A 17,118-nucleotide genomic window follows, 5' to 3' on the forward strand; every position below is an offset into this window, starting at 1 on the left:
AGGTCCATGCATGCACTAACAGATCAGTAACAATACGGTATTAACAGGCATAAATATACTATCAGCTTTATAAATTTACTAACAGGTTGATGTATATACAGGTCCATAACTATCATTATTTACAGTTTTATAAATGTGATAACAGGTTAATAAATTTATAAACATGTCCATTGAAATACTTACAGGTCCACTGACAGTCCTCTGTTTCGGGGGTATGGGAGGGACATGCTTCTGTGGAGCACTTCCTGGTGCGCTCCTCTGCCGGACAGGGGGCGCCACCCTCAATGACCCCTGCCCCATCACAGGGGTGCCCCTTCGAGCAGGGGGAATGGGGGTCAGAGAGGTTGGCGAACTTGGGAGGGGGGCAGGTGCTCGACCTTCCATTCTCATTGATCGTTGGTTTGTCTGTTTTAAGGAAATATTTTTTTGTTATGATTACACAAAGTATGCTAGTCGTGCACATTGATACCAGATTTTACAAAGTGTATCGCTGTTCTCCAGATATTGTTGTAGCCAAGTTTTAAACTTGTTTCAGTCTACCAACTAATGATAATAAACGTCAGGAAGTACAAGTTTTATCCTACCAATTATTAGTTAGGGCTATTCCTTTAAAACATATAACCCCCGGGGGGAAGGCACTTTTAAATCATGCCACCCCCTACATAAGCAAATTTACCTGTTTGGGGTCCAATATGTTTTACTGGAATAGCCCTTACCTATAAGTATTCCTTTTATGTACCAGATTTCTGACTCTGAAAAAACTCTAAAGAAGTCAGAAGAAAAACATAACCCAAAGTCTGTTTTATGAGCTGCAAAACCATGAGCAATATATCTCAATTCTATTCAACACACTGTGTCCATGTGTGTATACCACTTGATAAATTATGTCATAATGATACATCGAAAGGCAACATTTTACTACAATGAAGACTTTAAACAATGATAACGATTTATTTACCATTTAAAATAAAACATAGCGCAGTCTCAACCCCTAACATAGCCTTACCTTTGGTCTTTTACCAGAGTTTATTTGAGATTTTTGTTTTTTAAAACACTTCGACAAACCTTTTCACGAAATTGCCACCTGATGGAGCACTGTCAAAACATTATTTGGAAAACAGGTTTGTCGAAGTGTTTGAGGGAACTAATCGACTAAACTACAGTAATAAAACGAAGGCTGGGCTCTTTCAGTGGCATAGACTGCCATTTGTTTCATTTAAAATGGTGAAGAAAAAGAAAAGTTACCTTTGTTTTAAGTCATCATTCGAAGCAAAATGTTGTCATCCAACATATCATTTATGATGTAATTTATCATGTGGTATACACACACTGAGTGTTCTGTAAAGCCACAAATGAAACTAGGAAATAATCTGATATCAAATTAGGTGTCTTTTGTTTCAATAATATCAACATACCTCCCTAGTCATTGGTCCACCCATCCTATCATCCATAGTACTGACGGTCTGTCTGAGTGGAGGCTTAGGTGCGGTGTTATTGTGTGAAGACATAGTTGAGCCCAGGGGGGGTTTGGACTGACCCGGGCCCATGCCCGGCTTTACGGAGCCCCTAAAGGCGCCTGGGGGCTTGTGGGTCGGGTGGTCAGGGAGGTACATCTCTGGGTCGTGGTATTCTGTGTCCAGGGCTATTAGAGCTGAAAACACGAAAATTAGCAGTAGTAAATGCTGTTTTTGATAGTCTTTAGTAAATACAAGAGATGTTTGTCAAACATTATGCCCCCCCTGAGCGCCATGTTGTCAGGATTATATGGACAATTGAATGAAATATGCATGGACCGTAATGACAGCTGATTTGTTGCCGTTAAGGCAGTTTTAAGATTATGACCATTAAAGTGTGAGGATAGAGTGTGTTATGACCATGACCTTTGACTCTATGAACTCAAAATCCAGAGTCATCAGCAGGTCACCAGAAACCTAAATGTCAAGTTCGAGGGACATGGGTGCAGGCATTGTCAAGTTATCACACAGACAAGTTTTTTTCGTTCAAGGTCACTGTGACCTTGACCTTTGACCCAATGACCCCTTAAATCATAAGGGGTCATCTACAAGTCAGATGCAACTCCAAGTCAAGTTTGAAGGCCATGGGTTCAGGCATTGTTGAGTTATCACTCGGACAACCTTTTACCATTCAAGATCACTGTGACCTTGACCTTTGGCTCTATGAATCCTAAAATCAATAAGGGTGATCTGCTGATCAGGCTTAACATCCATGTCAAGTTTAATGATCATAGGTTCAGGCATTGTTGAGATATCAGTGGGAGAAGATTTGCTAACTTTTTTGCGTTAAAGGTTACTGTGACATTGACCTTGGCCTGATGACCCCCAAAGACAATAGGGGTCATTTACTGGGCAGGCCCAACCTTCATGTCAAGTTTGATGACCATAGGTCCAGGAATTGTTGAGGTCGCTTTGAAGGTCACTGTGACCTTGACCTTTGACCCCTAAAATCAATAGGGGTCATCTACTGGTCAGGCCCAACCTCCATGTCAAGTTTGAGGGCCATGGGTGCAGGCATTGTTGAGTTATCACCCGGACAACCTTTTATCATTCAAGGTCACTGTGACCTTGACCTTTGGCCCAATGACCCCTAAAATCAATAGGGACCATCTTCTGGCCAGGCCCAACCTCCAAGTCAAGTTTGAAGGCCATGGGTGCAGGCATTGTCGAGTTATCACTCGGATAACCTTTTACCATTCCAGGTCACTGTGACCTTGACCTTTAGCCCAATGACCCCTAAAATCAAACGGGGACCATCTTCTGGCCAGGCCCAACCTCCAAGTCAAGTTTGAGGGCCATGGGTGCAGGCATTGTCGAGTTATCACTCGGACAACCTTTTACCATTCCAGGTCACTGTGACCTTGACCTTTGGCCAGATGACCCCCAAAAACAATAGGGGTCATCTCCTGGTCAGGCCAATTCTCCAAGTCAAGTTTGAGGGCCATGGGTGCAGGCATTGTCGAGTTATCACTCGGACAACCTTTTACCATTCAAAGTGACTGTGACCTTGACCTTTGGCCAGATGACCCCCAAAAACAAAAGGGGTCATGTACTGGTCAGGCCCAATTCCAAGTCAAGTTTGAGGGCCATGGGTGCAGGCATTGTCAAGTTATCACAAGGAAAACCTTTAACCATTCAAGGTGACTGTGACCTTGACCTTTGGCCCGATGACCCCCAAAAACAATAGGGGTTTTCTACTGGTCTGGCCCAACCTCCAATTCAATTATGAGGGCCATGGGTGCAGGCATTGTCGAATTATCACTCCGACAACCTTTTACCATTCAAGGTGACTGTGACCTTGACCTTTGGTCCGATGACCCCCAAAAACAATAGGGGTCATCTACTGGTCAGGCCCAACCTCCAATTCAATTATGAGGGCCATGGGTGCCGGCATTGTTGAGTTATCACTCGGACAACCTTTTACCATTCAAGGTCACTGTGAACTTGACCTTTGACCCGATGAGCCCCAAAAACAATAGGGGTCAGCTACTGGTCAGGCCCAACCTCCAAGTCAAGTTTGAGGGCCATGGGTGCAGGCATTGTCAAGTTTGAGGGCCATGGGTGCAGGCATTGTCAAGTTATCACTCGGACGACCTTTTACCATTCAAGGTCACTGTGACCTTGACCTTTGGCCTGATGACCCCCCAAAACAATAGGGGTCATCTACTGGTCAGGCCCAACCTCCATGTCAAGTTTGAGGGCCATGGGTGCAGGCATTGTTGAGTTATCACTCGGAGAAGCTTTAAAATTATTTTACCATTAAAGGTCACTGTGACCTTGACCTTTGACCCGATGCCCCCCAAAATCAATAGGGGTCATCTACTGATCAGGCCCAACCTTCATGTGAAGTTTGATGACCATACGTCCGGGAATTGTTGAGTTATCACTCGGACAAGCTTTGGTCTACCGACGGACGGACCGACCGACGGACCGACCGCCCGACCGACCGACCGACCGACATACCGACATGCCTGTGTAAAGCAATATACCCCTCTTCTTCGAAGGGGGGCATAAAAATCAGTTGTAACTTAAGGTTGTGGGCTTAAAGCATGTTTAAATTATATATATTCTTTTATTGGTATTTTGACAAGTCTTTGACATAAACAGAGTCAAGCTAAGCACCCTATTTATGTTTTGGTTTAGTTTGTGTAAAAAAAATATCATTTTGAAAAGTTCTGGGGTTTGTCAAGGAAACTACATTATGATAATCATTAAAATTATTTTTTTATATGTAACATCAAACATTATTAGTCTTCAGAATTTCAAGAATTTTGGGTCAGAGGATTATTTACAAAACTGTCAATTAAATTGACAGCTTTAAGAAGACAAAAGTGTAAGAATGAAGACTTACAATAGTTATTCCTGCCACTTCTAGATGATGATGTTTTCTTCCCCTTGGTTTTCAGGTGCATCTTGCCACTAAAATATATTTGCTCATACCATGGAATTTTAGAATATTCTAACTCGAATTCTACAATGGAATAATTTACACAACTCATTCTAAAGCCATTTGTTATTTTCTACAGTTTAAACTCTACGGTTAAGACACTTTAAACCTTATATATATCACACATAAGTCCTTCTCCAGCATAGAAACCAGCACTGAAATCTTTGAGCAGCTAAGAGACCATGCACTTGAAACCTACAACCTCTTGAGTGAGAGGCAAACACAATGCTATTCCACAAGACTCTTTCACCTTCAAACATGATTACATTTTCCCATAACTATTCAGGGAATCAGAGGAGCGCCTATTATTTCGACATTCAAGGGCCACAACTCTCGAGTGACAATTGCAATTTAACTGGTAATTACCTAGCTATACCACTGTTACCACTCTCATCCTCAAAGACAAATCATCACATGAAACAAACATTTTCCAATAAATAGAATTCTTAAAATCAGATGTGTCACCTGTTGGAAGCGTTTATCACCTAAACGATTCAAGGGCCACAACTCTGTAGAGTGACAATGGCAATTTAACTGGTAATTACCTAACTTTACCACCAGACACTCTCACCCTCAAAGATGATTCATCAAATGAAAAAGACATTTTCCCATAAATAGAATTCTGCAAATCAAATGTGTCGCTAGTTGGGAACACTTATCACTTCACAGGCCATAACTCTATAGAGTGACGATGGCAATTTAACCAAAATTCAACTTGGTCAACATTTTATTGCAGTAAGCATTGCTTCCAAGTTTGGTAAAGTTTTGAGAAGAAATGTATAAGTTAGAGAGCGGATGTTAAAGCGTGACACCGCGAACACAGACGACTAAGCAGATGTTCCTGGACAACATGATCCCTATGTGTTTGGCACAAAAAATTTAAAATCATTCACTTCTACCTTATTTTACCAGTCTCCTCCCCTTGATGCAGTAAGGTGTACTCAAACGGTTTAGGTTCGTCAGAGAACATTTCACGCAATGAGAGGACACATTCCCCGTAGGACTCGTTGTCCGAGTCCTTGGCTACCACGGCTATCAGAATGTGCTGGTCTTCTAGGTAATCGACATCACCGAACAATGGACGCATCTGGAAGCAAGAAAAAGAATATATATGTTTCTCAAAAATTAGTAATATTTAATGTCACACAAAAAAAGTTTCCTTTTATAATTATCAGCAATATTTGCATACCCTGATGTATAATTGGTAAATGAAGCATCGGCAAATGAAACATGGTCACATGTGTGTTTTAATCCAATCAGAATGCAGCTTTTAAGACAGTGTTTTAATCCAATCGGAATGCAGCTTTTAAAACAAAGTGCTCAAAGCTTTAACTGTAATTTATTGGATTGCCATGTGCAGACGAAAAAAATTATTTAAGGAATAAAACATAATTATTTTCATTTTTTTTTAAACTTAGGCTGTACAGAAAAAAATGTTGAAAGCATAAATTATACAGGAATTGTGTTTGTACCGTGTTGCAAAAGAAGTCTATACACCACGAAGAAATGGACAAAAACCACCGATACTTTTTGAACTGCTCTTTTTACAACTAAAGATTGACTCAAACTAAATCATTTAAGCATATAAATCTTGAACAGTATAAGCTAATGCACCTCAGGGAGATTCGTGGCCACCCAGACTGGTACAGTGTAAAACCCCGTCCTGTTTTCGCGGAATGATGTGTTGGACTGACTTCTGTAGACTTCTGGAAAGTAAAAAGAAATATAAACAGACCTTTTCAAGGCAATCCATAGCTAGTCAGAGTGTGGGTTGTAGATAAAAGAAAAAGATGAGCTCTGCAAAGCAAATTCCAACGATTGTCTGGAAAAAAAGGGCATCACTTAACAATGATTTAGCCCAGAGTTAACAGCCTTGCTGTACATGTATGTATTGGACTGGCTTCTGTAGACAACTAGAAAGTACTAAGAATATGAATACAGTCAAAACCCGTTGGCTCGATATCGCTTGGCTCAATTTCCTCGTTGGCTCAAATTTGAATACTTTTCATACATCAATACAAGATGGAGTGGATGCCAACTTGTCTCTCGGCCTTCTTAGTTATTGATTGGAAACGTATTTTCAGCTTGTTGTGACCACGACCTTGACCTTTGACATAACAAACCTGCCTTCCAAGTTTGAGGTCCCTGGGCCTTACCATTCTTCATAAATTGATTGGAAACAGATTTTCAGTTCAAGGTCACCACAAACTTGACTTTGAACCACTAACCTTAAATCAATAGGGTTCATCTCCTGGTCATTACCAACCAGCCTACCAAGTTTAAGGTCTCTTGGCATAATTGTTTGATCTAAAACCATGGGGATATACAGACGGTCAGGGGCATAAGTAACTACCCCTAAAAATGTGATTCAGATAAGGTCACCCAAACAATTCATTAATTGTGGCCTTATAAAACAAACATGAAGAAAGTGGACAGCTTACCCTGAAGACAGGTGGAATGGAACACAAGCTGGAAATATTGCTTGCAACACGTCTTCACCTGCAAGGTACAAGATATTGATCTTGTTTTGTACTTACTACAGAACAAGACTTACAGCTAGAGATTGAATAACAATAAAAACCATTATTAGAAATAATCTGTTAAGCACTTTTCAATCAATTATCAATATCATAATCAAGACTGATTCATGTTGAAATAGAAAATGATGTCGGACAATAGTTATCCAAATGTATTGTAGAATTGACTACAGAGATGGTTTGGCTAACCAAATATTCAATTCAGATTTAACTTCAATGTAATAGTAGAATCGGAGTGTTTTGTTTGGACTGTAACCTTTATTGGCCAATAGGGTGAATGGAATAAATGAGATGGGTCTAAGGATAAGAATTATATTGAATACTGGCCAAGGGTGGTATTCAACATTTGATCCAAGAATGGTGTAGCTAATCGGATTGCTCAATATCAATAACAGTCCTATAGAGTGTTTGGAGTCAATGATGTATGACCACAACATTGACTTAAGCTGCATACTGAATACCAACCCAGGACTAGCCTAGTGGGTGTGCAGAACTGAAATATCATTACGAAAAAGCTAATTGCTATCATTTTTAGTCAACTAAAATTATAATCTTTCTATCAAGAAGGCGATCATATAGATTCTAATAAATGAAAAGGTTTGTTTCTGTAAGCATTAATCAATTATTTGAAATAATAATGGATTATTAGGCAAATTATCAATTTTTAGCAATACTCAATCAATTTTCAATTCCTGCCATAAATTTTTAAAAGCTGCTGTATCAACTTTGTTTAATTTCTACAAAACAGTAAGTAACTGATACAACAAAAACATATTCTTCATTGCCTACTTATTTAAACATATTTATTTTACAACGATTGTGAAGCAAGTTATTACAACATTATATTAATCACTCTCGTTGGCACAATGTTCCATGAGAGTATGGTCTTGTGTTGTGGGGGAAACTGGAGTACCCAGAGGAAACCCACTTGTCCGGCTTGGTGACTACAAACCAAACTCACATGCGCCGAGGCCAGGAATCGAACCCAGGCCACCTAGGTGAGATGCAAGTGTGCTAACCACTGTGTTAATTGGACAACCGTTAATTCATCTATTCATTGGCAATTGAGTTTTGAGTCACATTCTAACCTGAGCTTCCACTGAAGTAAAGACAATCTGAACGATGGCCATCTCAGCCAGCGACATCCTGGCATGGTGGACAAACTCTGAACTGATTCCAACATTGAACGAGGAAAACACTGGACGATGGTCGCTGCTCAGTATGGCTTCAGAACAACCTTAATAAAAGAGAAGCTACATATAATCGAAATACATGAGGAAAGCACTGGACGACGGTTGCTGCTAAATACGGCTTAAGAACAGCCTTTGTTCAAAGGACAAGCCACATATAACTTAAATATGATTCTGACAATCCAGGAAGAAAACAATTGGTCGCTGCTCAGCATGCCTTAAATCAGACCAATTGAATTCATTATGTGGCAATTACACATACACTTTGTAATGTAAACATGTCATGTATAAAACACTTATATTTTAAAAATTGGAAAGTTTTTTTATTTTGTTCAAATAAATCTAACTCATCAAATTGCATTGCTGTCACGTCACGTTTAAAGATTGGGTGTTAAAGAAACATATCGAGAATTCACTGAAACTTCTAGAATATGAAGTACACCTCATGTATTCCAACAGGTAGTTTTTTTCTACGTAGAAACAAAATAGCAGACACAAACCATAGGCCACACTCTCGATGAACTGCCCTGGATAGGATTTCCATAGAACTCTATCACACCATGATGGCGCATTTATTCGTTCCTGGAAAACAACATCTTACTTTAAATGATTTAGTATTCCATATTTAACTGTATGAATCACTACGATTGATTCCTCATGCAGTTTTTCCTTTGTAAAAGCAAACAATGTGCCACAAAGCATTTTATACTTTCTAAAAGTTTCCATTGTGATCATTTTTATATGACACAGCCTTTACAAAAGTAAAGTAGAAAATCTTAAAATAATTATTTCATTGATTAAAGCTCCAACACAAAAATACTTTGGTACATTGAGGTATGCAATAGAAACAAAGATGGTCCAGTAACAAGACCATCCTGTTAGATTCTCCGTGGTTGTCATACTCACTTCGCACTAAGGTTCGGATGTTCGATTCCTGGCCTAGGCACATGTGTTTGGTTTGTGGTCCCTAAGGAAGACAAAGTGGATTTTCCCTGGGTTCTCTGGTCCCCCTCTCCACACACACGCATCATAAGTGCACTCTGATACAGCATTAAACCATGTGATCATAACTTTCTTCACAATCGCAATTAAAAGCAACTTACACTTGTGGCTTTGATCTTCTTCCAGGCATACTTGTACCCGGGGACATTTCTCTCCAAGCGATATGTGGGTAGAAACGTTATATCAGCTTCATCTGAAACATTCCAGAAAACAGTTTATGAATTAACAAAAAATCGAAAAATCATGTGCAGATTTTATTTTTTTTTATTGTTGAAATTGAGTTATTTGACCAAGTTTCATGAACAAACTTCAAACAGCAACAGACAGATACAGATTTGAACAGAATTTAATAAATCCAAGCCTAAAATGATTCAATTTTCAATAGCCTTACTTATACTTTCGGCAAAATAGAGAATCTTTATAATTGTTCCAATAATAGAGTTAGCTTGAACTTTTGTAGATGTTTTATCATTGGTACATTAAGCATTATGTTCACAAATTAAACTTTTGTAGATGTTTAATCATTGCTACAAGCATTATGTTCACAATTTAAATTTTGTGGATGTTGTATCATTGCTAAAAGCATTTTTTCACATTATACACAAAATAAAAAAATCTATTTCTGACCCTTTAAAACATGAATAAACCTTTACATCTAATCGATAAAAACGATTTATTTAAGTGACTACTGCTCTTCCATGGTTACTCACCAAATGCAGAGAAGACCGTTCTCTGTTTCTGTAAGCGTTTAAGTTGGTCTCGCTCGAGCAGGAAATTAATGTCTTTCTCGTTGATTTTACGTAATAATACCTGAATGAAAAAAACACACAGGGTTAAGTATTAGATACATACAATACTTTTGAAAGTTACACATAAGTTCAGAATAAATTTTTTTATATACATTTTCATCATCCTGTTTGAAGTATTGTTATGATCAGATTAACATTTTTTTTTCAAACATTGCATATTCGTGTTTCCTATTTCTCTTCCAGATCTAAGCATGGATGAGAATTTAAATAGCTTTGAATTCCATTGATCTTAAAATGTAGCAGTCCAATTCAGCATGCTCCTTCCCTTTCAGTAAGTCCCCCCCCCCCCCACATTCCCCAAACCTTTTCTCCATCCCTCCACCTAGCCCATACTTGTATTTCTTCCTCCACTTTGTAGTTCAGGTCCCTTTGCCAGAATACATGGTGAAACTAGTTTGTTATATCAAACAGTGGCAGGTGCTTCTGAACCAGGCTTCCCCAAAACTTTTCCCCCTCCCTCTCAGACCTCCGCCTCCCCAAAGCACATACCTGTATTTCTTCCTCCACCCTGTAGTTGAGGTCCCCTAGCCAGAACACATGGTGAAACTGGTTCGTTATGTCAAACAGTGACAGGTGCTTCTGGCCGAGGCTTATCGTTAAACCCTTGATGATGTCTCTGTAGTTTTGGTTCCGTCTGCAAACAATATAATACAAGTAGGTCAAGACTGCTAAGTCTTTATTTCTTGCTTGAATGAACTTCTTTGCCAATTTTCAAAGATATTATGAGCAAATTATTTCTGCATTAATTATATTTTATTTTGAATGGTCAGAGCTGATTGCAAACTTTTTCTCGTCATCCTCTGTTGAAAAGGCAATCCTTAGAATTGAGTTATCCTTTGATAACCTGTGTAACCAGATGTTCAATATATTTTCTTTCACGCTCTGCTTGTTTTGTTTATTTGAGTTTATCAAGGTCTGCCAGCGCCCATTGGCTGCATTATGGCTTGACCCCCTGTGACGCCATCACAACCTTAATAGTGTTTAAATCCCATAAGTGACATGCAAGCAGGGGATCCCAGATTCAATTCCTGGGCTGGCCACAAACTATCCTGAACCTGTGACGTAAGGAGCCCAATGTTGGGCAAGGACATGTTTCAAAATGGAGGGGGAAAGTGTATGAAGGTATTTATAGCAGCACATGTAATAGAGCTTTTATAGCTATGCGGTAGAGTTTTTTTCAGATAAATTGAGCATTGCCAAAAACCTGCCTCACCTATTACATCTTTCGTCTCCAGAAGTAAGGTGAGTATTGATGAAACAGAAAGACGTCCCGTTGAAATAAAAGGATATTGCCACGGCTCCCTTGTTCCCTGAAAACAACAGAACAATGATTCAACACACTGATATTTATGAGGGTTATTATTTTCAGTGTCTTTGTTTAGTTTCCTCAGTTGACTCACTGCTGCATTAGCACACGATGCTAACATGTCATGCTTAGTTATGAGAAAACATAAGGTTATGTTATATAATATAGATATACTAAAAATTTAAACATGATATACCAATGTTTGGGGCGCCCTGATAATTTTAACTTCATTCAAGTATTTTCCAGCTTAATCGCAAATTTCACTTACATAACTAATTACTTAAACAGGCACAAATATATTCAACAATTAGACAGCTAAATATTTTTTTCTTAAGTTAATAGTACAATGAGTTATTGCTAGTTTATTTTCCCTGGATATAGTTTTCTAATTTTACCATATAATGGCTATGTATTGCTATAAAATAAACTAAACTACAATAAACTACCGTAATATATCTGACACCTAGAATTCTGTGGAATTTAAAGTGTCGCCCAAGCTGGGAGCTCTAACTTTCAAGAATTTGAGTTTGGTCAAATAATGACAATTCAAGGGCCATGACTCTGACAGTTGATTTAACTCAGAGGCAGTGGGTCGACTGTTCAGAACTTTTCCTTATGTTGAACAATGTTGTTTACATCATCGTTGTAAACTAACAATTCTTCACCACTGATTTTTTATTTTTTATCTAAATGCATTATCATGTTTATAACTCATAATTGACTTTAATGATGAAAACAAAAAAAGGCATATGAATTTGGCACAGATAAAAAATATTAAAAATATCTCTGCGTTTTTCAAACTAATGTATTTGTGGTCACATAGCTATTTATAAAAAAAAAACATTTATAAAGGTTAAAAAAAAATTGATTTGTTAACTTAAATGAAATTCTTCTTTTTGGTTTTACTGGATTGGTAATTATTTAATTCTAAAGAGTTAAACATGGAAATGCATTATTTTTTATGTTTTTTTAGATCAACCTATAATGTGTGCCTTCAACAAAGGTCTAAACGAAAGGCCCTTTGTGTCAAGTAAGATTGGGTAGAAGCAGGGAAATGAACGTGTGATGCAGTGGACAATGACGAAGACGAGAATGATGCCGGACGACATGATCCCTATATGTCTGCCATGCTATACAGGTGAAATAATGAAATAGATAAATAAAACATATTTTTCTCAAGACGACTAAACCAATTTCCATAGCTTAACTTTGCAGTACAAAAAGGAGAAAGTTGTTATTATAATTTTATACAGTGTTTTTTTTTCCACCATTTTGTGAATGAGGCCAGGGTTGTTAGAATTGTGAATGTCCACTAGTATATTTGATACAAAGAAATTAAGAACAGCCCATTTTAAGATGCTGAATTTAAAGTGACACTCTTATTCAAAATCAATACATACACATGTGAAACAAACATGAACACTGAGTCATACACCCTCAACTACTTAGTAAATAATGAAATTATGGCAAATATTAATTACTATAAACAATATTAAAACTGTGTATTTTATAGCTGAAACGCAAAAATATTAAATGATTGGTGAATGCTAAAAGATTTACTGTTCTCATAAGGTAGCATATCGTGTTTTCTGCCCATTTCTTTGAAATTTAACCTTAGTGTCCTTCATAAGCATCATTGTTTTCGACATTTGTTCATCCTTTTTGGTATATTAAAACAATTGTGTTAAATGTGTTAAATCTTATATGGGAGTAATAGTGTATCTTTAAATAAATTTAAGAGATAAAGACTACTTGACTTGTTAAGGGTTGAAAAAATAATAATTGTGAAAAAGAATACTTTTGGTAATATTGTAAATGGGGCAGAATTTTAACCACTTTTTTGTTAAAAAAAGAGAAACACAGTTATACCAAGCACAGGGTTAAAATTGATCTACTCCATAGAGGACAAGGGTATATCAACGCCTATCTGTTGTTTATAAGTTAAAAAGCGACATAACTCAATCATTAAAGCCAAGGGGCATAACTCATTCATTAAAACTAAGAGGCATAACCCATTCATTAAAGCCAAGGGGCATAACTCATTCATTAAAACTAAGAGGAATAACTCAATCATTTAAGCCTAGGGGCATAACTCAATCATTAAAACTAAGGGGCATTACTCATTCATTAAAACCAAGGGGTATCACTTATTCATTAAAACCAAGGGGCATAACCCAATCATTAAAACCAAGCGGCAGAACTCATTCATTAAAACCAAGGGGCAGAACTCATTCATTAAAACCAAGGAGCATAACCCAATCATTAAAACCAAGGGCATAACTCATTCATTAAAAGTAAGAGGCGTATTAACTCAATCATAAAAACCAAGGGGCATAACTTATTCATTAAATCAAGAGTTATTGGCCCTGCTTTACATGTATGATTTGACTTCGGCAACATGTGTACCAAGTTGCATTTAAATATCTGAACTTTTTTTTTTCAATAATGGCTAAGATTAAAGGTTTTGCCGGCCGACACCAACGCTGACCTCAACAACAAGGCCAAGACTATGACTATATTTTTTATTGTTTGAAAAACAGATGAGCTACAAACGCAATATAAACAAAGAAGCAAATTGCTTTAAGTAGTTGAACTACATATATGGGTGTTGTAATTTTTCCGCCTAAAAAGTGCATCAAATTGCATAAAATACTTACAGTTTGAAAAGCAACCTTAAGTGACATTTTTTAGAAAAGTGATGATAATTTTTCATAGAATTTTCAATAGAAATTCTGACCATTTCTCAAATAAAACATAAACAAAGAACTTCATGTAGTCATGTTTATCAACATTATGTTAATGTTGCCAAAGAGCATCTTTAGTATACAATGTACATGGAGTTTGATTACTAATTCAACAATCTTTTAAGACCAGAAATATATTGGTTAATATTATTTAGGGTTTCATTCCTACATATCCCTGCTCTACACATAACACCATTTTAAATGATAACAAAATAATATGGGGTCTCGAGGCAACCTGAATTTACATTATTGTACATATACGATTCCTTAAACAATATAATGATTTTGCCGACATGACATTTTATATGATAGGTTTCAAGAGTAGTGCAATGCAAAGAGCCCTGAAATTATTATTCCACAAGCAGCTTCATAGTGATATGGTTTAGATAGTGTAACTGACATAAACATGTGACTAACATCAGCTAAATAAGTGAAAGAATTTTCATGTCAATTAATAGAACCAAAAAGCGAACCCCAACGCTTGTCTTGTTTGTTTTTTTTACAGTCAAACAATGGGCATCACTCAATAGTTATTAAAGCCAGAGTTATAAACTTTACTGTACATATCTTTATTATCTCTGGCAACATGTGTACCAAGTTTCATTGGAATATCATTAAGATTTTGAGCTATGACCAAGTTTAAAGTTTGAATGATAATGACACGGGGGACACTGCTGCAGACGTCACGAAGACTGCAGACGTCACGAAGACTATCAAAATAGACAGACCTTTTTTCTTTGCAACATCGACAAACTAAAACTTGTAGGATTGGCAAATAATGGGTCGGCAAAGTGGGGTCAGGCCCTTCACCCCGTAACTTTTGCTAGACATAGTAAAACTGCCAAACGATCTACTGATCTATTGACCTCTTCGTCATCAACTGGGTCTTCAAAATTTATATTCAGATATAAGACAAATCTTACCAAAAGTGTTAGCGATGCCCGTTCTGACGGAGCTACGCTGTACTCGGCTAATGAAGGCCTTCAGCTCTGGTTTACACAGGATGGCCAGTCTGATGCCCCACAGTGATGACACTTCAACCAGCTCCATGTCCACAAGAACACATGCTAAAATGTACACAAGATTACATCATGAGGATGCAAACACACAGTCCATGTCTATGAACCAGGGATGTGATTGAACTCGCAGCTTTAGGGCTGAAACCATTTTTGGTGATGGGTTCTGAGGGCGCTTTAGACCCCAAATAGGGTCAATATAGGGTTCATACACCTTTTCAAGGACGTTAACATCTGCAAAGGCCCGTATAATGATTTACAGCCCGAGATTCTGAGAGCGCTTTAGGGCCAAAATGGGGGTCATAGGGGGTAAAGCATCATGGGGCAGAAGCCTGTTTTTTTTAGAAGCCCCTTTGAAAGCTCTCCTGACTTCAAATTTGAAGCAAACTGGAGTGTAATTAAATAACAACCAAAAGCAACTGGTTCTTTTAAGCAGTTGAATTACATCCCTTAATAAAAGCTGATCAGGAGGAGGCATATATATGCAAACAACAAATAAAGACACACCAAAAAGTAACCAGTTTTTAATCAGTTAAAAAAAAATCACATCCCCAATTAAAGCTGATCAAGAGCATATGAAGTTATCAAGAAATGTCTGCCAGGAGACCCCTTCACTTAAAAAGTCAGCTCAAGGATTGATCACTATAATTGTTTATTTTTTGCATCACCTTTCACCTGTACAATTTACATTCAAGTGGATACAAGTGGATATATACATTTATGATCTCCCAATAAACTTAAGGTACCTTATGACCTTTAAAAAACTTTCATAAAATTGATATCGGTGTGTACAACACATTGAATTTTCTTTACTGATGTATCACATAGCTTACATTACGTGTTACTTTTGCATATTTTTCAAATTCAAAATTTACCAGGTCTGTCTACAACGTAAATTCCAGTTTAAATTTAAAAAAAGCGTCGGTAGATTTATCTGTACTAATCACATGACTTTCATATGCTAAATTAACACAATTTAAACTGGGAAAACTTTTTAAATGGGTAAACTCAGCTAAGGCAGCAACAAAATATTCTTTTAATCATGTAAAATGATGTTTTATCGGCATCAACCAACATGCATTGACAATTCTATGCTTGTTTAAATGAAATACTGTATTTCCAGATTTTTGGACCATCTGGTGTCTAGTCCCTTTAAAAGGAAACCCACACACACACTAAAATGATAGCTAATTGTGACTTTGATGAGGAAAAAAAGCTGAACATTATGACTTATACTTGAGTAAAATACAAAATTAACAGCCTTATAATAACATGTACCTTTAAGGCCCGCCTTAAGCTGGTTGACCCAGTCTTTTTCCGTCATGCTGCTTTCTTGTGTTCCCACAACATAAACATCATGGGGTATCACCCCCAACACTCTGTCACGAGACGTGCCCGAGCCCGTACACTTTAACCAGGTGCTCAGGCTCTGGTTTAGGGATGCATCACCTTAAATAAGAACATTAAGAGAAAGATAAAGTATTGTGTTCCCACAACATAAACATCATTTGTTTCACCTCCAAAACTTGTCACGAGATACCCCTGACCCTCATACATTTGAACCTCCTGCTCAAACTCGGGTTTAGGGATGCGTCACCTTAAATCAGAACATTAAGAGACAAATCAAGTCTTGAGTTCCCATAACATTAACATCATTAGTATCACCTCCAAAACACTGTCATGAGATACCCCCGACCCTCATACATTTGAACCTCCTGCCAAAACTCAGGTTTAGGGATGCATCACCTTATATAAAAACAATAAGAGACAAAAGTGGTGGGTTTCTGGAACATAAACATCATTATCATCACTGCAAAAACTCTGTCACGAGGTACACCATAGCCAGTACACAACTGGTGTTCAAGCTCTGGTTTAGGGAAGCACCACCTTAAACAAGAAAACTGTATGCTGTAAGATAACTTGATTATGAGACACATCTGCAGTCAAATGTATAAAACTAAGTTGTCCACCTAGTTGACTCAGTAAATTTATTTGATTGGTAGTTAGTATTTGATAGATATTGACCAATCCGTAAACATTCTGGGTAACTTTG

General features: G+C 37.5%; 1 protein-coding gene across 1 annotated transcript in view; it reads right to left on the reverse strand.

Moving 5' to 3' along the window:
* The window catches only part of LOC128218997 (phosphatidylinositol 3,4,5-trisphosphate 5-phosphatase 2A-like), a 39,084-nt gene that overhangs the window by 13,987 nt on the left and 7,979 nt on the right, over nt 1-17,118 (reverse strand). The window contains exons 3-16 of the mRNA XM_052926792.1: nt 16,344-16,514; nt 14,973-15,116; nt 11,213-11,309; nt 10,489-10,633; nt 9,901-10,000; nt 9,292-9,383; nt 8,689-8,770; nt 8,087-8,235; nt 6,903-6,960; nt 6,076-6,167; nt 5,361-5,548; nt 4,366-4,433; nt 1,416-1,651; nt 184-405 (exon numbers count right to left, since the gene is read on the reverse strand). Of these exons, the coding sequence (XP_052782752.1) occupies nt 184-405; nt 1,416-1,651; nt 4,366-4,433; nt 5,361-5,548; nt 6,076-6,167; nt 6,903-6,960; nt 8,087-8,235; nt 8,689-8,770; nt 9,292-9,383; nt 9,901-10,000; nt 10,489-10,633; nt 11,213-11,309; nt 14,973-15,116; nt 16,344-16,514 (1,844 nt within the window). The remainder of the gene's footprint in view (nt 1-183; nt 406-1,415; nt 1,652-4,365; nt 4,434-5,360; nt 5,549-6,075; nt 6,168-6,902; nt 6,961-8,086; nt 8,236-8,688; nt 8,771-9,291; nt 9,384-9,900; nt 10,001-10,488; nt 10,634-11,212; nt 11,310-14,972; nt 15,117-16,343; nt 16,515-17,118) is intronic.

The sequence above is a fragment of the Mya arenaria genome, chromosome 15 (genome assembly GCF_026914265.1).
Source record: "Mya arenaria isolate MELC-2E11 chromosome 15, ASM2691426v1".
In the NCBI taxonomy this organism is placed as follows: Eukaryota; Metazoa; Mollusca; class Bivalvia; order Myida; family Myidae; genus Mya; species Mya arenaria.